Below are 26,931 nucleotides of genomic sequence, written 5' to 3' on the forward strand. Positions count from 1 at the left end.
ATTTATTTATATTATAGGTAGTGCAAAAACACCAGCTGCAGAAAATTAAAATACCTTAGTAGGTCGCACCTGTATCATGTATATTAGTATTCACAGTAGTGCAGCATAAATTCCAATCCTTTAAATAAAAAACATCGTACTATATTGAATTAAGTTCTGATGTGGTAGAAAATATTAAACTATAATTGTGACTGAACACCAAAAGTCTAAGACTGTCATACATGGTCTTAGACACTATGACTACAGAACAAACTTTGCAGAAACAAATTTCAAACACAAATCAAAAGTCGAAATCAACTGAACAAAACCAATAATTACTGTTGTCTGACTTTTCACCAGTTTCTTGCATAGTTAACTAAAATCAGTTCATCACAAATTAAATTCTTATCAATGTTATGATTACTTTTATCAGCCAAACTCTTTCAAACCTATCGTCACTTTCAAAACTGTTTAAAATATTTAAATTACCTGTGTGCAAATTTGTGTTATTTATTACTAAAAGCCAACCTTAGTGAATATTACAACCCTTTAACAAAATTTTGGCAAAATAGAATACAGATACCCTGATTGATTATTTGCCATATTAAATTAAAATAAAGAAGTTAATACAAGTGAAAATAACACAGCTTTCAAGGAAGTTGCCAATAAGTTAGATAAAATACAAATTTCACATATGCCGAGTTTAATTTTACAAATTAGCAGCAGGAAAGAGCAGCAACAAATGATCTCTCGGTGAAGGTTTCTTTCTGAACACAGCTCATTGTCTCCAGCACAGAGTAAAATACATGTAATTAAAGTGATATGAGCAGATACATTAGCGATGAGATAATTTATATGTCCTATTGTTTACAAGGAATTACAACCCACATGCAAAGTTCCAATCTGGTTTTTGTACACTGTACTATCAGGCTCAACCTGCCCTGACTGTGATCCAATTTTATTAAAACAGTGTGTATATTTAAACTATGAGTTTAATGTACACAGAATTTAAACTAAGAAGTTTAACTTATCATCAACACAATATTTGATATCATAGCACAGAATGTTTTCATTTTTGGGACTAATATCTCAAATGCTAATCCAAATATTCTTTTGGATCCATCATAAGATTTATTATATGGAACGAGTTAGTTGACTACTAAGATGACAACTTTATTCTTGTCTTGGCTGAGTAAGAAGATTCATGTAAGGCTTATGAAGGTTATATAAGACAAAAATGTAAACTATCATTGTTAATCGAGAGAGAGAAAGAACCTTTAGGGAGTTTAGATATCTATATGAGAGGGATGATGTTTACAAATGCTATAAATTAGGTTTTAAGGAACACAGTTAGTTTGTTATCATTCATGGCTGTCAGTTAAAAAATTCTTTTACTCACGACATTTGAAATCACATTTAAATGGTTTAAGACAATCTGGCTTACAGATTATTACTTTATCAAATTTAATTGAAATTAGATGCTATCATAAATGTACCAAAATTCCAAATTTGTAGTATTTTATAATTTTGGAACTTAAAAACACAACTATTCCATTATTAACATCTTATGGTGAATAATTGGTAAATCATATATCTCTTTCACAAAACCTACAACTAAAATTCATTATTTCAATAAAAAAATATACACAATCAAAGAATGTTTGTTACAAAAATCATGCTATTCAACTGATAACTATTAGTCATAACAGTGGGAGACATGTGTGTGTGTGTGTGTGCGCGCGTGTGTGTGCGTGTGTGTGTGTGCGTGTGTGTGTGTGTGTGTGTGCGTGTGTGTGTGTGTGTGTGTGTGTGTGTGTGTGTGTGTGTGTGTGTGAGAGAAATACAGAATAACTTAGTTAAACCAGACCTTGCTTCTTGCTCAGGAAATAATAAATAAAATAGAATAACTAAAAATAACTACTTAAGCCAATCTATTGAACCTAAATCATCATTCATTAATTTAGTCCTCACCAACTCTTTTTGAAACTCTACATTAGAGTTTACATTAGAAGAAGTTATAACAAGATTTTTGAACAAAAATTATAAAACTAAACTCACTTGTGAAGCACATTGAGGCTGAGAAGTCGCTGTATGGGAACATCTGACTCACTGTCAGATCGGCTGTCTGTTTCTCCATCGCTGCCAAAATGATCTGAACAAAATTACATCATTTTTATATGATCTTAATATTTATGGAATGAACAAAGTACTTTGTGTATTCTTTATCTTTGTGTAGTTTGAACAAACTTTGTATATTACCATATTGTTTCAATATTTATAATTCCATAATAAGACCACCAAAAACGTATAATGTTATCTTATAATATAATTTAAAAAAGCTCATAGGTACCAACTGCCTGTGTTTGTTTTAATTAATCACTTACTAATTACACATTTGTTTTATAGAACAGAAATTAAATTTTCAAAATCAAATGGAAAAGCAGTTGAAATAAAAATAGTAGTACTTGAAATGTATCTAATAACGTTATATACAGTTGAAGTTCTTCATGACGTATGGGATATTTCAAATTAAAACACTCAACATCAGTTGGTGGTGATTTTTACTTTTTTGGTGGATGAAAACAATTTATTCTAAGTAAAAAATAGTAAGAGTTGTTAAATTTGATAATTTTATCAGTGATTGTTGTTCTCAGAGTCTCTCTGCCTTAAACAAACATAAACAGCAGTAAACTTGAACTTTATCATTGTTTGATTTAAGTCAGAATGTAGTATCATGGAACTCATTCACATCTGCCAAGGTCATTGTTTACACAATTCTGCTTTCCTTGTTGTTGAACATTTTCTGTATTATACAAGGTTTCTATAACTAATTTCTAACAATAAGTACCAGCGTTTTTCAAAATTTCCATCCCCCCTTTCCTCATAAAGGGTTATAAGAGTTTCTTGTATCTATAACCGCTATGTTTATTTGCTGTCCCCATTCTCTACCCTAACCACTGACAGAATATGAGTACTAATGATGCTAAGCTCAATGGAAAATATTATTGTTAGGTATTAAAGTACTTTTTATAATTCAATATTTCCAATATACATTAGTTACTAATTATTATCTCATCATACTTTTCCTGAAGTTAAATAGAAAAATTAGTACTAGGATAAAACATAAAATTATTTAATTTCATAAACTGCAATAACAATTTTCATACTTTTCCTTGAAGCAAGCTGCAGAACCTAGATAGATATAGAAGTTATTCAAAAACATTTTGTACGAATTCTCCAAAATCTCATGGAGAATTCTTCATACCTTTATTCCGAGTAATTAACATCCTCCCTCTCAAACACATTTTATATTTAAAGTTTTGAAAATATTCTACATCCGAAGTTGAAATGATGGAAATAAACAATTTCAATTCTACACTAGTACTGCTGCAAACTCTGTTCACGTAAGACCAAAAATTAATAAAACTATGTTCGAAACAACTTTTATTTGTATAGGTCCAAAGATTTTTGACATGTTACCTCACAGCATTAAAAACTCCAAAACTTTAAACATTTTCAAAAAGAAGCTAATAGATGGCTACTAGAAAAAGAAGATAGAGGGTTTTTTTCAGATTTTGCACTGAAGTTTGAAGTTTTTTGTATAAAACCTGATGCATTTATTCTTTTGTTTTTATGTTTTGTACTGCTATATCTTAAATTCTTATTATACACAAAAACATATTGATTGTATTGTAGAATACTTAATTTCTTGGGTTTGTAATAATGTTTTATTGTTAAGTTTTTATAGTATTAGTATTCATTTATATGTTATTTTTTATTTTGTTGTGAGCACTGCAGTGGACAGCCAAGTTTTAAGTTTATTTACACTGTAAGAGACTTCTTTTGTCAATTTTCTCTACTTGATTCGATGGCTAGAAATTCTGAGCTAAATTTTGATTGTGTACAAAACTATGTAAAATAATAGAAGGAATAAACATGTATTCTATTCTATTCTAAAAGATATATACCTGATATCTTCCTAAGCTGTAACTTCTAAACCAAGTCCTAGCCTATAGGTTTTCATGGTCCCAACACAATTCTTAACAATTTGGTTTTCCTTTATTGATGTAGTGGACACTCTTCTCATTGCTTGGTTCCTGCTCATAGCTTCCAATCCATCAGTTTGAGTTCACAGAATTTCAATACTATCTCAACCGTAATGTTTCATTGTCCTCTGTGTTCCTGAGGCAATTGGACCATTCCATTTCAAAGTTTCTAATATCTAGGATACCTTGATATGTGTTACCAAACATTTCAGAAGCAAACAAATTTTACCTCCTTTCAGATGATTAGACCATTCTGGGAGATGATTATGCAGTCTGCATCAAATGTAGAGTGATTGTCTTTCGTACAGAGTGAGGCGATGTTGAGGTGTAGCGGAGGATAAAGTATGTCTGGTGTAATAGCTGTGGATGTTATTTTTGCATTGTGTACTTTTATTGTCAGCATATATGATTACCTATTGAATGTCCAGGTTGACCACTGTCATGAATTCCAGTTCCTTAAAAGATGTACGGCAAGTCTCTAGGGTTATAAATCTGTAAGTGCCCTTATAGCTCGTTTCTGCAGAATCAATACTTGTTCCATGTTGCTGAGTGAAGTTCCACCCCAAATAATAAGGCCATGTCTAATATGTGATTCATACAGTTAAAAATAAGCTGTTTCGTCTGTTTTAATATCAGCTACTTATTTATGTCTCTTTTCACAGCGTATAGACCAGAGGAAACTATTTAGCACAAATGATCAATGTGAGGTGTCCAAGTGAGTTTTGCATTGATTGTCATTACTAGCAGTTTAACCTTGTCTTCTTGCACTACATTTTCCAGGCCTAGAGTGTCTTTTTCAGCCAAGTCATTTTCCTTGCAGTACTGAAAGGCCTTATTCAAACTTAAAAAAAAAAGACGCGTTCTTTTAGACTAGCAACTGTATCATCATCGCTTACTACAAGAAAAGTATCATCAGTGTACATTAACAAGTGTTCACCAAGGTGTTGTGGCATGTCATTGATAAATAAAATAAAAAGAACTGATCCCAGAAACAAACCCTGAGGCACCCCTCTTGTTATGACCTAGGAATTGGATTTCAAATACTGTACCATGTTGTTGGATGTGGACTTTATTTCAACTTCTTGGCTGTGTCAGCTTAAGTATGGTTGAAACCAAGATTTTGTTTTTCCATTTATGCCTAATGCCTCAAGTTTAAGGAGGATGAGATTGAGCCCTAAAGATTAAAACGCTTTGCTGAAATTAAGTAGTTTTCCTGTAACTAGTTTTTTGTATTCAAGTTGAATAGTTATATTTTCCATGAGGCTGATTATTGCTCTTACGGTTGATTTCCCTTTTACAAATCCATGCTGCTTGTCTGTTAATAGGCTGTTATCCTCTAGATTGTTTATTAATCTTGCAAGCACCACTTTTTCAACTACCGTAGAAAAGATTACAGATATGGGTCTATAATTTGTTGGATCTGTTACAAAGCCTTTTTTATATTTATAAGTGTAAGTAGGCTTCAGAAAATTTTAGACCACTTGGGAATAATTCTTCTTTAAATGATTTATTCACGATGCTTGTTGATGGAGCTATGAGTTCTTTGGAGCAGACTTTTACAAGTGTGGGTTACCCCATCCAGTCTTGCAGACCACTTTGGTTTAAATTACAATTACTTTTTATATTTCTTCTGGATTAGTGAATGATAGTTCTGAGAGATATCGATTGCATCTGAATGTGACTGGGTTGACTGTGGCAGGTCTTGTTACATTACCTTTAGCTAGTGCTTCAACAAAAGTGCATATGAAGTAGTTATTTAGTTGTTCTGTTACTTTAAGAGGATCATTCAGTAACTTCCATTTACATACAGCTAAACCTGAGGCTATATTTATCCTTGTTTCTTTCTATTTTTAGTTATCATAGGCCACATAGTTTTTGATTTGTTTTGAGATGTTTCTTTATCTCCTACAGTAGCTTGCTTTTGCAGGCATTTTAATTTTAGGTTCTACTTTTTCTTTGCATTAGTGCAGATTGCACTGTCTTCAATATCTCCTGTAAGTTTACATTTAGTGAGAGCTTTCAGATATGCTTATTTTAGCAAAAATACCTCTTCTTAGTCATACACATTTAAGTTTTTTTTTAATTATTCTTAGTCTTTTTGTTTGTCATATTTCTAAACAGGGATCTATAGCTTTTCTTTTGGAGGAAGTGTGGCAGTTTCACACGAGTTCTATCACTATATCGGTGAATATCTGGAAATACAGTTATGAGTAGCTTATTTGTGATTGAGGGGAAATGGCTCCTTAGTCTTCATGAGCTTAGTGGACCTTTTTTGAACTGTAGATTCCTTCAACATATACATTATGAACTTGTGTAAATGTTGGACCTATTACTGCTGTGGGTTTTTACTATAGTTGCTATATATTTATGTTTATTTATAGTTATGATAATAAATCTACACTGTAAAACCTCCTTCAAAACATTAAAGTTATTGTGCTAGAATTTTAATTTTAAAATAATAAAATGTCTTTGGAGTACTCCAATAGAAACAAGGCACTGAACAGAAAAAATCAATTTAGTTTTACAAAGTGTGGCTATTAAATAATGAGCTGATGTAAAAAATGTTATTTTTATTTCGTACATAATCACTTATTGTTACCTTCATTATAAATTTGTCTATTCCTGCAACGCTCCATGTTAATTTTCCATTGTTGGAAATAGTGCTGGAAGTCATCTTCTGTCAGCTCCTTCAAGACACGTGCCGCTTTCCTTTTACAGCTTCCACAGACTCAAATTTTGTCCCTTTTAATGCAGATTTCACCTTACGATACAGGTAAAAATCACATGGTGCAAGATCTGGTGAATAAGGTGGATGTTCAAACACTAGGATGCCGTACTTGGCTAGGACCTCTTGACAGATAATGCGGAATGAGCTGGTGCACTGTCTTGGTGGAGAACCATTATTTGTCCTTCCACATTTCAGGGTGTTTTTCCTTACTCTTTGATGTAGTTTAGAAAGTACCAAAGGTAGTATTATTTGTTTATGTTTGAACTTAAGGAACCCAGTGAAGGTGCATCCCATGGATAAAAAAACAAACAATCATCATCATTGCTTTAAATTTTGACTTGCTCATTTGTGCTTTTTTGGCTTGGTGAAGTTGAATTCTTCCAGTGCATGGATTAGCGCTTTGTTTCCAGATCACAAGTAAAAAAAAAAACCATGTTTCATAACATGTTATTATTGTTTGAAAAAAATATCGATCATTATCAATCGCATACAAAGTGTCAGTACAAACATTTTTGCGAGCTTCCTGTTGGTCAATTTTAGGCCCCATTTTAGCACCCACTTTTTGTATGTTATAATTGTCACATAAAATTTGCAGTACACATTCTTTATCAATAGCTATAGTTTTGCCAATTCCATGAATACTTACTTGACAGTCAGACTAAATAAAATTACCGATATTTCAACATTTCCATCCATTTTTTGACATTCAAGGGCAACCTGGCAGCGAATCAGAATCAGAATATTCTTTATTAACAATTTCTTCAAGAAACAATATAGTGCCATATGTACAAAATTATGTTTTATAAAATACACAATTAAATGTATACTAACATTAAGTCCAGGTCATTTGAAAAAATTCATCCATAGAGTAAATTAGATTGTCAATTAGGAGATTCTTCAGTTTCTTCTTTAATGTAGCACCAGTTTCTTCCTTGAGATCTTGAGGTAGGTGATTGAGAACTTTAATACTGGCATATATTGGTTTCCTTGCAAATAGAGAAGTTCGGTGAGCTGGTAGGTTGAGAAGGTTGGCATGTCTCGTATTATAGTTGTGCAGGGCAGTTCCTAGGGCAGGTTGTTTTAGAGGTGCGTAGTGTCCCACCTCACAGATGTATAACGCATAAACAGTCAATATGTGAAGGTTTTTTAAAGTGCTCAGGGCAGCTCTCCATATGATTTATACCTGCTATAGTTCTTATTGCTCTCCTTTGTAGTATTAGAACCCTGTCCATGTTTTTCTTAGAAGTATCACCACATGCTGCAATACCATACATTATGTGAGTTTCACAAAAAGCATGATAAATTATTTTTGCAATTTCAGGAGTGCCAATTTGCATCATTTGTCATATTAATATATGTCATTGTTTAATTTCTTGCATACACAGTCAATGTGGGCTGTCCAAGTAAAGCAGCTGTCAGTGGTAACTCCCAGGAAACGTGCACTGTCCTCCACTTCTATCTCAAGGCAAAGCTGTTTCCTCCTTTCCTCTTCTGCCAAACATGAGTTGCTTTGTTTTTTGTGCATTTATAACTAGGTCATTCTCGTGGCAGTACTGAGTGGCTAGGTTTGTAGCAATAAAAGCGTTCAGTTGAAGTTGTTCAAGGTTGTCATTACTCAGCACTAGGGTTGTGTCATATGCGTACATGATGGCTGTGCAACTGTCTCCTAAATAGGCTGGTAGATCATTGACTGTTAGAATGAAAAGAGCTGGGTCGAAGACAAACCTGAAAGGCATTGAAAGAATTTTTTTGTTCATACCCTTTTATTGACACATCAGTTCTACAACCTGATGTCTGCCAGATAAATAGTTGAAAAACTATTCTGCAGCTTTTGCCACTACACCGAGTGATTCTAGCTTGGTGAGGATAAGAGTATGACTGAGGCAATCAAAGGCTTTACTGTAGTCCAGCATTATACCTGCTGCCATTCTGCCGGCTTCGATGTGGTTGATGGTTTTCTCAACTAGACTTATTAAGGCTGTTGTTGTAGATTTTTGTTTTCTGAAACCATGCTGGTTAGGGGTCATCAGCTCATTTTCATTACAATGGTCTAATAATCTTTTGAGTCTCTATCAATTTGGACATTGTTGAGATGACCGATATAGGTCTGTAATTATTGACTTCCATTTTGTTACCAACCTTATGTTTTGGATACACCTTTGATTTTTTTAGCTGTAAAGGAAAAGATCCTTGACAAAAGGACTTATTCATTATGTTTTTAGGTGGTGTAGACAGCTCCTTACAGCAGAATTTTAAGATTTTAGATATATTTTGTCGAGTCCAGCTGAATGATTGGATTTAAAGGATTTGATTGCTTTCTGTACCTCTTCTAATGTCGTTGAATGGAGTTCTTAAAGTCTGCTGTTTGTAACGGACGTTAATGCAGTTTGTCTTTGTGTTGTGTATTCATTTGTCTGATGTTTCAATCTGCTATGTTAGTGAAGTATTCATTTAGGTAGACAGCAATTTTCTGAGGGTCTTTTAGATTTTTGTCTTCCACAAGTAATTCTAGGCAATCCTCATGGCTGTCCTTTCTTGTATTTTCGCTATTTATGACCTTCCAAGTTGCTTTAGATTTGTCATGAGCTTGATTAATGTGTGTCGCTATGCTTTGCCTTTTTAGATCTCGTAGTTTTAAGTCATAGGCTTTTTTTGTTACCATATCGGTTTTGTGTACTGCAGAAACTGTCAATTCAAATCTGTTCTGAGCCTCCAAAAAATCCTTTTTAAGATTTAATGTTTCATTATTTAAATAGTCCCAAGTTAACTAACTAACTCTATACAGAAGAATGAAATTTCTATCTTCTCTGCTTCCAGTTTTAGGTCACTTTTTACATAGACTGCTACACCTCCTTTGGTATGGTTTCTCCTACAGCAAGCTGTTAATATAAAATAATCTTGCAGTTTAGTGCTGCTGAGCTCCTCTTCATTTAATCTGTGCTCAGTAAGGACAATAACACTAGGTGTTAGGGTCTCAAGGTGATGAGTAAGTCTCTCATGTTCAACGTATTCTCTGCCATCTGTAAAACACTTAAACCATTCAAAAACACGTGCCTGCGATAAATATTCACTTAAATACACTCCTTTCAATAAATTATAAGTTTCAGTAGCAGTTTTTCAAAGTGTAAAGTAAAATTTCATAATAATTCATTGCTCTACTATTACACTAACCATTTTATTCTGCAAAACAAAAAACGACAATAACACAAACGTAGGCTCTGGACTAAGTGTTGTTTACTAGCTGAAGAAGCGAAACTAGCTGCATACTAAAGAGAAAGGTTCACACTAAACAGCTGTTGATTAATGGCGGTTGACGCATGCCTCCTTGATCCGCAGCAGCATCATTCTTATGATTTAAAAGCCACACCTCGAAGATGCAGCAGATCTCGAAACGTAGTGTACTGATTACTTGTTTCACTGAACGATGGCAAATGTCCGGAAAAAACCTGTTTCCTCCACACCTCGTATTTACCATATTTTATTCACTTATCTTATTGTCTAACAATTATCTTTGTTTCACAAATTTAGTTTTGTAAATGAGACAAAATGTATTCAAGCTGTTATCATATATTTATTATTAGGAGCACACAATGTTCAATTAACTTTAAGCTTCAATTAACTTTTCTTTTATCTCTATAGTTGAACCCTCTCGCCCTTAATTTGTAATATTCAGAGAAATTTTAATGAAATTTGATGAGACCAAATATACTAAAACAAACTTTACAATATCAAACTAATTCCAAACTAACTTTTTTTACTTATATTTTAAATCACAAGCAGAAATGTTATCATTGGAAGGTGACAAATGAATTAGATTCCATACAGGTATGCATTATCAGCAATGTGACTTTATACATCACTATAATGTAAACTCAGAGAGAAGATTTTCTGTAAACAAATATTACTCTCAAACCTTCCTGGCCTCTAACCCATTCATAGCTATAGTACCATGCAAAGTTGTATACTGACTGACTCCTGCTAGGAACTGATCCAGTGTGAGGTATCCGTTGTGAGAAGAGTCCAGGGATTCAAACACAGCCTCCAATTGGTCCGGTGGAAGTGACACCTCACTCTGCAGCCTCTGTAAGGTTCACCAAGTCTCAGAAATTTTTAATACATCTATATATATAAAAAATGAATGTTTGTATGTTTGTCCTTTATGGAATCGTGAACTATTGGACCGATCATGATGAAAAATTTGTACGTATATGTATTTTTCCACGGAGAAGGTTTATAAGCTATGCCCATCCCTTTCCCGATTCAGGATTCCGCCCCACTGGTTACAGAAATACTCATAAGAAATGCATTGCAGCAAACATATGTTAACGTCTTTTCAAATTTTTAATCAGCTGTTCTTTGTAAACATATATTACACTTATAGTTTTAAAGCATAGAGTAAGCTTAAGAGAAACGACAAATTTTGTTTAAACTGTTTTTGCAATCACTGTTAAACATAGACTTTACTATCCAGATAATACAATTCAAATTTGACGTAAAAATTCACCTTTAACTGCAATATTTATTTAATATAAACCATGCTCATGCTTGATCAGAAGAGTAATGCAGATATCATAATTACTATCTTACGTTGGCTACAAATATAAAGAATGTTATAAAATCAACCTTAGTTGTTTTTTTTGACAGAAGTATGGTTCTCAAAACTCCGTGTGTACATATTCTCTCGATCGAGACAACAAAGCAAGCTCAATCGTGGCATCGGAGATATAACTAATTTAATCTAAAATTTATTATAGTAAAAAAAAAAATTTACTAAGTAATATAAGGACTTCGGTTCTTAAGATTTGCGTGCGAAGCCGTGGGTAACAGCTAGATAGAGGCAGGAATATGGTACATACCTTCATAATACGCCCAAGAGGCTCACGATGGAACGACTATCAATTATCTCAGCAATGTTTAGAATGTGATAGAAAAAGAATAAGTGAATATAGTGTACTGTTTTCAACGGGAAATTGCGTGCGAAGCCGCGGCAACTTTTGCAAAAAATTATTGAAATGCGCAGCAAAGCGCGCCGGGCCCGCTAGTAAGTAATAAATAAACTATGAACATTAATGTAAGAGCTACTTTGTAAGCATGATAATTCATGCTTGCTTATGTTCTAATGTGCAATCGCAATGAAAATATGTGTGGAAACGATAATATATATGACAAACCAAATTTCCTTGTAATATATTATATGATTTTAACTTTCTATGTTTATGTTGGTGGGGAGGAGGTTGCAGAGGCTTCACCACCAACTCTAAGAACAGCCTGCTTTATAGTTTGGCCACCAAGCAAGTGGTAGGTTTACAATAGTAAGAAATAGTAGTAGCTAATTAAGTATGTGATGGTAAATGTGTAAAGCTATCATCGGTTTATGGATGTATACTATAGAAGTCTGGTCAAGTCATGAGATGTTATATGAATGAGTATGGATCTCCTGTGTGGTCTTGTTACTATCTACAAAAGTATGTGGTAGTAAATGTCTAAAAACTATCATAAGATTATGGATGTATACTATAGAAGCCAGATCAAGTCATGAGATATTATATGAATGTGTGTGGATCTCCTGTGAAATCTTGTTACTATCTATAAATATCCTCTGATCTGTACTGATCAATGAGTGACCTGTAGAACAAAAGAACTTACAGTTTACTGTAGGATAAAACCTCTTAGATATTAATGTGACTAATTATTAGTCTATTGACAAAGCTAGCTCTTATTTGCACATTAGTCCTGATCTAATTGGCACCTCCTCTCAACTTGGATATACCAGCCTTCTCTAGAAGTATACGGTACATGCTGACTGGGATACTTTAAACATACCTTGTTAGCTCCTTCACCCATCATTTGTTTTGTTAGTTAGCTAAAACCACCAAGGCATATTTAATTCAAAATGCCAAGTTTAATATAGATTACCATAAGTCAAGTAATTTTTTTAACATCTTTGTTTTCTTATTATAGGTAATTAAGAAAACTATCAAACAACAACAATAATATACTATGTATTTTATTTTATATATGAAAATTTCAATTTATTTTGAAATTTTTTTGTATATGATTTCTATATCTGTTAGGAAAAAGAATATAAACACCTTTCCAAGTAACTTTACTTCATTATTAGGTTATTTTCGAATAGCCTTACCTTGAAATGTGTGAAATATGTTCGGCTTAATATATGGACTTATATTTATGGATTTAAATGCTGGCAACAATATGAAATGCAAAGACCACAAAAGTAGTTTTGTTAAAAAATATATGCAATACATGCAAAATATATGCAACGACTATAAAAGTATTTATCCATTACTGTTCTTATTTTAGGAGAATTTTTTCCCAGTACTTAATACTGAGTTTTTATGGGATTCAAAGTATTTATATAGTTAAAAGTGAAAAACATGTCCATTAGTCTATAATTATTTTGTTTAAAATTGATTATTGGCATCGATCACAGCACATGCCATGTCAAATGCCATTGAATAATGATGGAAAATAAAAAAAATTCTTGTCTAGCATGGTTTGATACATCAGACCAAGACCATGGCATGAAAAGCGTTAAATCTTTTAAAACCAGACCTTCAATTAGCTAGTTCACAGCATGCATAAATTGATGACTTTGAATCAATAATAATATTTACTAGCTTGTTATTGACAATGAAATATTTGAAAGGATAATAGGTTTAGGACTACTGCCATTGTTATATGTTATAAAATGTGTAATAAACTAACTATGCTCCCACCTGATAGATTTTAATCTTCGAAACATTGTGTTATACATTTTGCAACATATAACTTAACAATGGCAAATGTCCGAAATACTATTATCCTTTGAATATTTACTAAATTAAAAAAAATCAAAAATTCACATTTCTCTTCTCCAAGCCATTACAAATTTTGTACAATTGTATTTTATTATCAATGAAGAAGAAAGAAAGAAAGAGAAAGAGAACTCTTTATTCATGAACATTGAGAACAGAATATTTGTCACATCATAGAATAGTACAAAGTCCAAATTGGTTACATTACAAGAGAAGAAACTTTAACCAAGAGGGCAAAATTTAAAGGTCAAGGATACAATATAATTCTTTTATGGTGTAGATTGACTTCTTCACCAGCCAGTCATGTAGTTGTCTTTTCATCGTCTTCGGATTGCAACTTTTAAGGTCCTCGGGAAGTTTGTTGAAAAGTTTGGCTCGAGCAAATGATGGCTTTTTGATGTAGAGAGTAGTTCTGTGGGCTGGAAGATGATATGCCTGAGCTCTTCTAGTTTGATAAGCATGTACCTCTTCATTTCTTAACAGATTTTGTTTTGAAGCATAAATACAATGTACAACTTATTCATCTGCAATTTCTGATATTGCAGTGTTTACATAGAGAATGCTATTCAGAGTTAGTCATAGCTTTTGAATGATATGTAAAGTCAGTAACACTGATATTATTGACGGTTTACTGTCCCAGGGTTAATTTACACCTCTAAATGCAGCTGTGCTCAAGATAAGTTAGCAACTCTGAGAACTATTAATGATTCAGTCAAAGTCATGCATGAATGACATCAATTGAGCAGTGAACCATGGCCCAGGTGTTGAATAAGCTCTCATTATACATTCAGCAGTTGAGATATTGATAATGGTGGGCATGAATGACCAGTCAACTGGCACAACGTATCACTGATGTAACTTTTCTTCAATTCCACTCAACTGCAACTGCCAATTGAACAGTTTAAGTATTTAAAACTATTAGTTAGACTGAGTGGAATAAATATGAGGCAATTACATGAATTACAAATTTATTTTTGTTCTTAGAAAAGGTTTCTGGACAGATAAATTATTGTAACATGTATCTATTTACACGAGAAATGTACTAAAAAAAACTGAAACACACTAATTAAATAAACAGAAACATTTTAACTTGACAACACCCATTGGTGATAGGATTTTGGACATTTGTCATTGTTACATGTTACAAAAAAGTAGATATAACACTATGTTTTGAGGATTGAAATCTACCCTCTTCTTCAGATGTAAAAAAGACCCTGACATTAAAAAACCAAAAGTATGTGACAAAAGCTGCCACTTAAATTTAAATGTTTAGTTTCAGTCTTTTTCACACCTAAAGGGGTAGATTTCAATCTTTGAAAAGTAGTGTTATACCTTTTTGTAACGTATAACGATGGCAAAATGTTCTAAATCCTATTATCCTTTCAAACCCTCCATCGTCAACAACAAACTTCAAAGAACCAACTGTACTCTGTAAACTGTTATAGTCATAGGTTTTTTCTTCTTAAGTTCAGAGGGTTCTTTCTTTTCTTTTCTTTCTTCTTTATTGTACATATTCTTAGAGAACAGAACAAAGGTCAAGAAGAAGTGTTAATGTTATAAATGAGTGCAATAGTCAGTGTTTGTAAATTCATTATGTGGTCTTCATTTAGTCAAGGGCTCTCTCCAGGAATTCTTTCACTGAGTAGAAGGGTCTGTCTTCCAGCCACGCTGTTAGTTGTCTACTCAGTCGTTGTCCAGATACTTTCTTGAGGTGTCCAGGCATATTGTTGTAGAACAAGGCTCCTCTGTAGCTAGGCTTCCTTTCATAAAGACTCAAGTGGTGAGTTGGGAGTGAGAAATCTATAGCGTTTCTGGTGTTATGTTGATGTAGATCTCTGTGTCTGTCTTGGTTGGTTTTTACTGCATACAAGATGATTTCTCTTATGTACAGTGCTACTACAGTTAATATTTTAAGTTCTTTGAAAGATTCTCGACAGCTATCTTGGTAGTTTAACCCTGCAAGGCTCCTAATCGCTCGTTTCTGCTGTATAAGCACTCTTTCCAGATTTGAGCTTGTTGTTCCACCCCATATTGCCAGGCCATACCTTAGATGGGATTCACAAAGTGCAAAATATCAATATGCAATTTTGGATGTTTTTATCCCACTTGTTTGTTTGGTTTGTCTGATTACATATGTTCCTGAGCTGAGTTTTTACAGAGTTGGTCAGTATGAGTTCGCCAGGTCAGATTCTCATCTATCACTATTCCAAGATACTTTGTGTTTTCTTCTCTCTTCAGTTCAGGTAGTCCAGCCTCGATTTCCTTTTTCCGAATGTTATAGATCATCTGCAGAGTCTTTTTCTCGTTCAGCACAAGGTCATTTGAGAAGCAATATTGTTTTGTCATATTAAAGGCTATGTAGGCGTTGATGTCAAGTTGTTCATTTGATTTTTCTGCTACTATAATGACAGTGTCGTCTGCAAACATAACAGTCTGGCAAGCATCTTTAAGTTGATCTGATAGGTCGTTAACATGCATCATGTAGTATTGTCATTTAGTTATCCCTCTGTTATGAACCGTATTTGATAATGCTGCTGTACACTATGAACTGCTATACAATCATAGTAGCTTATTAGTGGAGGGAGAGAAATTTATTTACAACTCCCCCTTGTTGTCTAGGGTTCCAAACTTATGTAAAATTAAGAGTAAGTACATCTCACTATCTTTCTGCCTTCTAAAGGTAGACAACATTGAATATACCATAGAATATGTTTTGAAAATATTTATGTTGTGTTAATTATTTCATTTCCTCAATTCAATCAAATCTTTGATTTTGTTGAAACACAATATTTACGAATAGATTATTTTTAATTATATATTTATTTCTATTATATTTTGGAGAATGAATTACTGTCATCAATATTGTTTTACTAGACCTCTTATTTTACATATTTTACTCTTCCAAAGGCAGTATAAATTTTAGACTTAATTTCAATTAGCAAAGATGGAAATGGTTCTCCTACTTTCAAAAAGAATGTCACATATTGCATGTTTATGTATAGTTTTCTGAGGTGTTAGACTTAATTTCAATTAGCAAAGATGGAAATGTTTCTCATACTTTCAAAAAGTATATGTCACAAATTGCATGCTTTGTGTATAGTTTTCTGAGGTGTTCGACTTAATTTCAATTAGCAAAGATGGAAATGGTTCTCCTACTTTCAAAAAGAATAAGTCACATATTGCATGTTTGTGTATAGTTTTCTGAGGTGTTTGAATAGAACACTGGCCTCTAAATCATCTATTAAAAGTGAACTTCAACATAAGAAATATACTGTAGAGGAGAAAAGTTTTGTACTTTATTTATTTAACTCTTGTTTAAATCTGAAAAACAGCAAAATATCTTCTTCCTACATTTGAACTAATAACTATGTATAGTCACTAAAACATCCATTGAGAGTGCAAAGAGGATATGGATTGATTGATTACGATAAAGAAGAGTTCATTGAAAGGATTGAAATTTCAACGCTGCTTCGTTATAGGAAGCACATGATATTTAATGATGAAAATTTAAAATCTCATTTAAGACCAATCACAAATAAGGCAATGTAAATTAGCCCTCAAAATGATCTGATTGATTTTTGCAAATAATTCATTAGAAACAGAAACTGAAGCCAATAAGGTAATGTTATTTTGATGGGAAGAAACTAAAAAATCCCTAATACTACGCAAATATCTAAAAATTAAATGTGGTGACATAACAAGATTCAAATACTAGACTTTCCATTTTGTTAAGGAGGACAACCAGTTTTGATAACCTTATGTGCAAAACATTCACAGCTTTGTTCATCAAGGTGGGTTTTAGGACACGTTTAAATATTATTTTCAGTGCATTAGTTTATTTGTCACTGGTGCAATAAAAAATAAAAATTAAATAGTAATTTTGTTTTTGCAATCTGCTGACAAGCAATGAATAATAATTTATTCAGTATTTTCTAAAATTTAAATGTAAACAAATGTTTCTGCTACACTGGTGACCTCCAGCAGAAAGTGTCATCAGCTGTTTAGGGTCAGTTTACTGTGGATTACGTGTTGTAAATATAATTATTTACCAGAATTATTAAATATTCTGAGAAATTTTTCTAACGTTTCTCTCCTTTTTATCGTCCTTGGACTTCTGTGGTCTAGCCGTTTTCTAGTGTTAGTGAGACCAACAAACGTCATTTCATTTATATTAATGTGGCTCATTCAAGGACAAGAATTCAATGGTGCCAGTTAATTTGAGTAGAAATTTCATCAAGTGCGAGCTGCTATTAGAGAATTACACTCCTCATTCTGTACATGCATTATAGCTTCCACCATCTTAATTTAATGTTCAAATTGTAAAGTACTACATGGGCATGGTAAACAACAATACATTTTTTGTTGTAAATGCTTAATTTTTTACAACAGTACTTTACGTTAATAGTTCAAACTGTTATAACGCAATACTGAAAGCTGTTTGTCATATGATAGATGTGAAGAATATCATTACTGCACTTATGTGTTTAGGAAGCTACTATTTCTGTAATTATAGATTTGCAAACAGCATGCCACTGGACTGATCGTGAGGCAGCATCCAGTATCAATCAACTTCTGTGTCTCACAGAACCCAAAATATGTTTCTTTTCAAGCATTTTATAACAATTACGTATCAATGCAACCTTCAGTATATTTTTAAAATTGGGGGAGCTGGATTCGGTCAGTGCACATGGATGTGCTATTGTAGTTGAAAATACACTAACTACCCTTAAAACAAAATTTGAAAAGAGTTCAAGAGAGTCTTCTGAACAAACTAGAGCAAATGCGTGTGAATTACAAATCGATATTTTCATGGATGCAATATCAATACAAGAAATCATCAACATTCTTTTATATTAATTTATATATATTCAGCTTATGAAATATATTAACAAAGGTTCATTGATTTAGTTTACATCAACGTTACGGATCGTTTTTGCCATTCTTAAGCATTTATTACATTTCCAAAGAAATGACAAAAACATATTTTACAACTTTCTCGCACAATGTCTCTGATGAGTCACAAGGTCGGAGAATGCCACGAGCTCCCACAAGTCACAGTCAGTCAATATCACGAAGGCCGTGTTGTGTTGTGTTATCAACATGTGGGTCTACCAATGCCGCACGACCCCCAAGGTCGCTCACCTTACATCGCCGCTACCCGTTATCGAGTGCCACCCGCTTGTTAGTTTACACGATGTCATCCTCACAATTACCTCCGGGGAAGTACACTAGGTGATTGCGCTTGACATTCAGTGATTAGGCTAATGAATTATGGGATACTTAGCTTTTCCTGTTTGGCAACTGAAGAACACTAGAAGGCGTGCGGGCCTCGTCCCTCCCTATTGTCTGTCCAGAATGGACATAGTATTGGCATTTTGCATGCAACTTCAGCGAAACCTGTAACGCGACATGTAATCCGGCGTCCTCCTACCTTCTAATATACAAGCTAAAATGTACATTTATGTACAATTTCTGCATGGTGATTTGAGTTTTTTAATACTGGTCACGTTTTAGACGAATTTGAAAACCTCATCGGATATATTACAACTATATTTTTCGAATATTATTTTCCTCTTTGTTTACCATATGCCAGCCAAATTGTATCTTCGATCAGAAATGTTGTAACTCACGAGTGGTGTTACAGAATTGTAGTAATTTTGCGTGAGTGTTTTAATTAAATCCTAGTTATTTGATCAAAGTAAAAAATGTTCTGCCTGAAATTGAATATATTCAATTATGTTGTTATATGTTCAATATATGTACTCATTGTAATATTTTTAATCATACCTCAAAATGGCTGAAATAAAATAGATCAATAAAAAAGAAACAAAGCTGTTTCAATGAATGATATAAACAGTGCAATAACTTTCTGTATTCACTTACAAAATTCAAGTCATTTAGAGAATGAAATCCATGCAATTATCCATAAAAATATTGCGTTTAGAAATATCCCACCTAACAGAACTGGTGTACGAGTGTAACAAATCCCGTACAGGCAGAACCCGTCGGTCAGGGCTATGATGTCTGACGACCTGACGGGTCTCCTGATGAGGGACGCGGCACGAACGTACATGGAGTGGACATGTTGCAAGCCGGAGAAAGTATGAGAGGAAGCAGTTCGATTGTGCTGCCAACAATTAATAGCTTCCTCGTCTCCGGGAAGCGACTAATGTGATCTGATCTGGCATAGAAGACAGCGAATGAAAGTTGAGCGAAAAAGCCGCTTTCTTTGTTGAGCTTAATTAAGTTTTTACAGCATTCATGACTCATATAGTTAATTTATCCTCATAATAATATTTTACTACAATGCACGATTTATAATAATATAAATAAAGATATAACTTCAGGCTCTATTAAATTCAAACAAAGAGTACTTAACTCTTATGGATATCAATCATTCACAAATACCTTTGCAATCTAATCATTTTATCGATATTATTAAGCTTGTTTTGCAACAAAACATTTCAGTTCTCCCTTTTAATTGTTTGACACACAATAAACTGAAAAGACTACTTTGGCCTTTTTAATTTTTTATAAACCCCAACTGAATACACTAAAATATTGAAAATAATTGTGCACTGTATTAATAGTTTATATTACAGTTATATAGTTTATATAGAAAACATGAAATTATATTGTCTTCTCAGTAAATATTGTGTATCGTACCTGAATCACAGAGTAAGCAATGACATGATAATGTTACTCTATGCTTGGAGTGTCATTAATTTGAGGTTTAATATAACAAACAAACATCGAGAGACGACGGAAACAACAAAACCAACTGAGGAAAATCTTTACTGTTGTGTAGGGACCTCTGGTTTCTAGCTCTCTGTTGGTTTGTTTGGTCATTGGTGGTTTGTCGCCCAACATACCGGAAACAGGATCGGTCAGGACGCAGGATGTTCACAGGGATTTCTCTGTTTTTACCAAGTTAAACTTTAATTATTTCTTGTACATAACACCAACTTCGGAAGTGATGAGAACTAATAGCCTCCACTTATTATTTCTCATTGGAGGTTAGTTTGGATAATGCGGGTTCCTCGGTAAGATTGCGTTAGTAACAGAACAATTTGTAGTTAGTACTGTGAATAAATTTGCTTAAAACATTTTAATCAGTATTGGTCATAGTATCATCCAACTCGCGGATTTGTAAAAATAATCAGGAAAGTAAAATTGGAAATAAATCATCCCCGAACGCGTTACTCTTAGCGCTAAAAAGGGAATATTTTGAACGCCCACAGCGCACAAGGGAGAATGCCAGACGAACACAAGAGAAATACGAGTACATACAAACAATAGAGCCAGACTAAAGAATGTAAATAGAACAGCGTCATTTGCCATGCCTACGATGACATCATCTTCCTATAGCTAGACTGTTAGAGGTAGGACTGCAGCAGGCTCTGCGTTATAGGTGTCTGCTATCGTCTATTTACACACACACACACACACACACACACACACACACACACACACACACACACACACACACACACACACACACACACACACACACACACACACACACACACACACACACACACACACACACACACACACACACACACACACACACACACACACACACACACACACACACACACACACACACACACACACACACACACACACACACACACACACACACACACACACACACACACACACACACACACACACACACACACACACACACACACACACACACACACACACACACACACACACACACACACACACACACACACACACACACACACACACACACACACACACACACACACACACACACACACACACACACACACACACACACACACACACACACACACACACACACACACACACACACACACACACACACACACACACACACACACACACACACACACACACACACACACACACACACCACACACACACACACACAAATAAATGAGAGAGCGTACAGTATAAAACTTATAAGACCACAGTTCCTTATATGTTTGTTTTACATTTACCTTGTAATACTTGTTCTAAAATAATTTACATTGTGAGCCTAAAAGTGAAAACTATACCGGTTTTGTATCAATATCACTTCTACGATTTCATGCTGTTGATTGTGTGTAGCCTAAATGTAATGTTCTTGGCGTGAATAAGTATCCTATTTCTATGAATCTTACAATGACATAAATGGATGTTGATTAGTAGGCCTACTATTGTAGATAGAAAATTCTTTGATTTCTTTCAAAAGAACCACACCAACTAAAAATGTAAACAAGACTATTAATGTACAGTGTATATTAAAACGGATATTACTAACAGGGGTTTGCGCAACTCTTTAAATTATATACAGCGTGTATCAAAATGAATGACCTGATTTTAAAACTCAATATCTATTGCAAAATACTCACAAAATCTTAAAGTTTTAGGTTCATTTTCCAATAGGATGGAGCTCCGCCTCACTGGCACAACAATGTTCGGCAGCTTCTCAACAACACTCTGCCCCATCGCTGGATAGGGCGCACGGGACCTCGAGACAATGCCCTTCATTCTTGGGCTCCAAGATCACCAGTCTTGACCCCATGCGACTTTTTCTTGTGGGGATAAGTGAAGGAAAAAGTGTTTGTTCCCCCTCTAACTCATGACATCGAAGAACTAAAGAACAGAATAACTGTCGCAATAAGGTCTGTGAACACAGATACGTTGTGTAAGGTTTATGAGGAATTTAGCTGTCGTCTGGATGTTGTTCGTGCTGCTGCTGGTGGACATATAGAACATTTGTAATAACATACCTAAAACTTTAAGATTTTTTGAATATTTTGCAATAAATATTATTTTTGTAGTACATTTTCAGCAATAGATATTGAGTTTTAAAATCAGGTCATTCAATTTGATACACCCTGTATATATACATATATTATATATAATTTCAATAAACATTGAATCACAAAAAGTACTTGATCCGCCATAATAATTTATAATCACACAGTAATAGGTAATAGATCATGTAACATGTAACAAATGCCATGTTAATTTAATAATACTTTTGTGTCATGTTGGCGATCAACTATGAGCAATACTATAAGAAAATAAACCTTGGACAACATAAAAGAGGAAATTTGGTTGATACCGGGTAGTTATCTCTCCAATGCTGTCATGATTACGTGTTACTGTGGAATACAAATCGTGTAATATATGTCAAGGGTTGAATGTTTGATGCCCTCATGCCAAGGTGTTATAAAATTGAGCATCAACGGTAAGGGTAGATTCTTTCGCTTTTTCTGATAATCTTCTGTTGTTTACTGAGGAAAAGTGAGGTCTTCAGACAACTGTAGATCATATGAAGTTTACAGCGTTATCGTAGGGCTTGACTAGGAGCGGCGGTGCGTACATACATTAAACAAACTAGGCGGCCGCCTATGGATCGGCTGCTTCAAAGGGCGACAAAAAAGTAAATAATTGTATAAATCAATGTACTTTCACTGATATAAAAGAAGGTAAAACGAGTTTACCATGAAAGAATTTCTGTTTTCGTTGAAGAGTTTCTATGTGGTGAGGAGGAGGGGAGCGTTCAATTTGGTAGTGGCGGTCAAAGGGTATTTTGCCTAAGGCGCCCTCCAGCCCTGGGCTTACTTTTAATCCGGCAATATTTTTTTCCAGATGGCAAAATTAAAACGAAGAAAACAACTCCAGTTCCCACATTCACCTTAGGAAGAGGTACATTTATTCCTCATAGGTCTGCATCTAAGAAAAGGCTTTGCATTAGTGTGGACTTGAAGGCAAAAACTAGACCTTTAGAGGTTGGAGATACATTTATTTACACACTAAAACTCCAACTAAGGCATGTACATATTACTCTTATTTTTCACTCCCGTATATTTTGTTTGTTCTTAATACATTGGGAAAATGCATATCGTCCGATTGCTCACTGACCCCTGGGTTCTACGATGCAATTAGCTACCAAAAATACACTACCGTTTTTCGTCACTGATTGCACGACGGGTAGCTTAAAAATTTCTCACTTTGGATTTGATCATCCCTTGTTTTATGCTTGGCAGGCAGTAAAGTTAATATGTCATCGCCCCTGGTCTAAACAGTAGTATCACGATACGAGTGAGCCGAGGAGCAAAATATTGATGGTCGGAATGCCCTTACTCGTAATGTTAGGTACTACTTACTTACGAAGTACGTACAGAAAAAGGGGTGCGTTGTAGCACATCATAGTTCAACAAATAGATTTAAACTTAGGAAGAGTTCCAATGGTACTGCCGACAGCACGGGAGGAGTCTGGTTTCCATGAAATCCAGTTGAAATTATGTTCAGATAGTTTACGTTCGAATAAACTATCCCAACAAGATTACGGATGACAAGAAAATTTAAATGTTCAGTAATGTGCTGGTTCTACACATAACGTAGCTGTCTAAGGTGGGAAGGGTTGATTCAATGCGAATGTTGGGTTTAGTTCCTTTTCACCTTCGAGCTTAGTGCAGCGTCTGAAATCTGACACTGTCACAGATTTGCATCAGGTTTCAGCATTGTCAGATTTCAGATGCTGCACTAAGTGGAAGATGAAATGGAGTTTAACTCAACATTCGCATAAGCTGGTTGTCATGTGTCACAGACTTTCTCTCGAGTGATTCAGATTTGCCACCAAACTTGTGGTTTTTCATCAAATGCTTTGATGTTGTATAAAACGCGGTGGCTCTGATGCTGTTTGGACTGATACAAGAACGGTTATTTATTCCTGTTGAAGGTCACCATAGTACTATCCTTAATCTTATGTGAGTGGCGGCCCTCTGTAGGAATACCTCCAAATCGGATTCCAGCCGTAAAAATGCAAGGTATATTATCCAAGCATGCAGTATATGATACCACATTTCAGTTGATGATGCAATGATGAGTTATTTCTAAATATGTTCGTATAAAAAATATGTTGCAACAATAGCTCTCATATTACGTTGTAATGCTCCGTCTAAGTATATAGTAAAAATGTAGGAAAATCAAATATAAAGATTATGCGGAACGTATAGGCACTCCACAATCATTTACTTAGTCTTCGTATAAATTAACCAAGAGCTAATTTGTATTGTACAAGCCAAGGGTGCCTCCAGTCCTCATTTTCGGAAGGGTCACACTGAGCTATAGTTTACCATTATCATTACTGTAACAGGCAATTTTCCATTTCAATTCAAAGAATATAATATTTGGAAATTAATTTACTCAAACTCAGTTCATACAGTTAATTTGTATGATTACATTACAAGTGTTATTAAGTTTTTCTTTCAGAAAAACGTCGTTTTACAAAATCTCTTAGGAGTTCATGTCTTCCACGGTCCCTCCACTGGATCCGCAACAAAGCATTATAAGAACATAGCCTAGTTTTTTTTGAAATACATCATTAGAGTTACGAGATGTGGGAGAACGTTCCAGATATACGGCCCAACCTCCGATACAAAAAATATGACCGAACCATCGAGATTCCTGACAGTAACAAAACGGATAATACATATAGATAAATAGCGTTGTTGGAGAGAGAGCGCTCTGTGGGTTGCGGCAGTTTCTTGATCTGACCCGACCCGCCCCTCCTTACACGAGCGGTGGATGGGCACTGTTACCCTTCTCCACTCGTCTAGTAGGTTCTTGAATTTGAATGTTCTTGAATCGCCAATAACATTATAATGAGCTGTAGCGACGCAGCGAGCCAGTGGAGTTTTAGAACTTTTGAAGGTACATCATTAGTTGTAATACTCATGATCATGACAGATGGTCTTGTGTTAATTATTATTGACTTTGTCAGTGTTAAAATAGACTCGTGTGTACCTTAGTAGGTACACACTTTAGTTATTAGTGGATTGTTACAGTATAAATGAGTAGTGACCATTTAATAAACAATTATTTTAGTTAGGACCAGTCTAGTTTTAAGTAGGTATTGTATTTAGATGTATTTATAAGATTAATAAATATTTAGTGGATTCAATGTTCGCCGAGTGTTTCATTTAAGCAAATCCGTTATATTAGCACATTTTTAACTTCTTCGATGCCTTTAATTTGAACATTTTGGTCGAGGATCTAGTGCGACTAGATTCCTTTCTAAGCATAATTTTTTCTATCGGTTTAAAGAAAAGCCATATCCGAGTGGTTATAAAATGTAAATTGGTGTTTTACTTAATACTCCATTTCTACTCTAATTTTTACTCTCGGCTCCTAGACTAGTAGTAAAGTTAGCAACTTCGCTGTGGATGCTATATTTAAATGCTATTACGGAAAATTTTCTCTTCTACAAATTTTTTATATTAAGACTATATTGGTGGGATTGTTAGTTAAATAAAACGTAATTTTCCGTGGTAAAATAAATATCTGTAATCTTACGTAAAACCACGAAGGAGGAAAAGAAACTTAACAATTAAAACATGAAATCGCTATGCAAAATGTGAATCACGTAAAAACGTGGCTATATCAATCGAGAACAGAGATTAGCGACATGTGCATTAAATGTAACGACACGTGGCCGAGTTCGAGAAATACTAGTACAAGCACTAGTCATTTTCTCGGTACCGGTTATCATAATTGAAGGTTAGGTTTCACTGGGCCAGACGATCGTGTGGGGAGGCCGCCTGGCCGTGGCTGTGGTAATGACAGGGTGCTACTTCCTCTGCTGTATTTATTGGCGTCGATAAATACTTAATGTCATAAAAGATCGGTGAAGTAATACAGGTTTGATTAAATGACACAGTCGAACCACTTTCGCGCTCTAGCTACGTTATCGCTGAGAACGACACAGGCGTGCAGGAAATTAATTACCGTTCAAAGAACTGACTCAAACTCACTCTCCAATACTGACGTAATCTTACAAATGCATCCCACCCATTCTATCATTGTTTTATGTCGGTTTTGACTTTTTAAAGAAGCACAGAGAACTAATAAAACGTCGATATAGCTGTGTATATACACAGTTATTGTAAAATGACAATTTATTGTTCTTATAGACAACCTAAAATAATAAATAAATAAAAATAATAATACAACCATGAGGCATAACACCTCAGAGGATAACGCAACAGAGAATTTCACCACTCTAAATTACCACTGGTTAATACAAAAGTAGTTGTCATGAGAATTTGCGTTTTTAAGAGTGTTCCAGATTAATAAACACACACGGTATGGCAAACTTCAAACCGTAAAAACAGACTGCGTGGAAAATAAAAACTCGGTATTAAATAAAACAATACAGTATATTTAAAAATGTGCTTGAAAGTTTTTGAAGCTCACGTATATGTAGGTATACGCTACAGTCCGCTATTAGCTATGGACAACTAGAGTTACAACTTGCACCACCGGTGTGTCAATTAGTTGACCAACAAACTTTAGCTAGGTCAACCAGTTG

At 34.3% G+C, this 26,931-nt stretch overlaps 1 protein-coding gene across 3 annotated transcripts in view; it reads right to left on the reverse strand.

Annotated features, from left to right (window-relative positions):
* LOC124359116 (EF-hand calcium-binding domain-containing protein 4A-like) overlaps nt 1-26,931 on the reverse strand; it is a 55,978-nt gene that overhangs the window by 22,244 nt on the left and 6,803 nt on the right. For 2 of the 3 annotated variants that reach the window (XM_046811574.1, XM_046811573.1), the window contains exons 2-3: nt 10,702-10,834; nt 2,038-2,131 (exon numbers count right to left, since the gene is read on the reverse strand). In XM_046811574.1, coding sequence (XP_046667530.1) covers nt 2,038-2,131; nt 10,702-10,834 — 227 coding nt within the window. The remainder of the gene's footprint in view (nt 1-2,037; nt 2,132-10,701; nt 10,835-26,931) is intronic. The other variant, XM_046811575.1, reaches the window with a different exon arrangement.

Source organism: Homalodisca vitripennis, chromosome 4, assembly GCF_021130785.1.
Source record: "Homalodisca vitripennis isolate AUS2020 chromosome 4, UT_GWSS_2.1, whole genome shotgun sequence".
In the NCBI taxonomy this organism is placed as follows: domain Eukaryota; kingdom Metazoa; phylum Arthropoda; class Insecta; order Hemiptera; family Cicadellidae; genus Homalodisca; species Homalodisca vitripennis.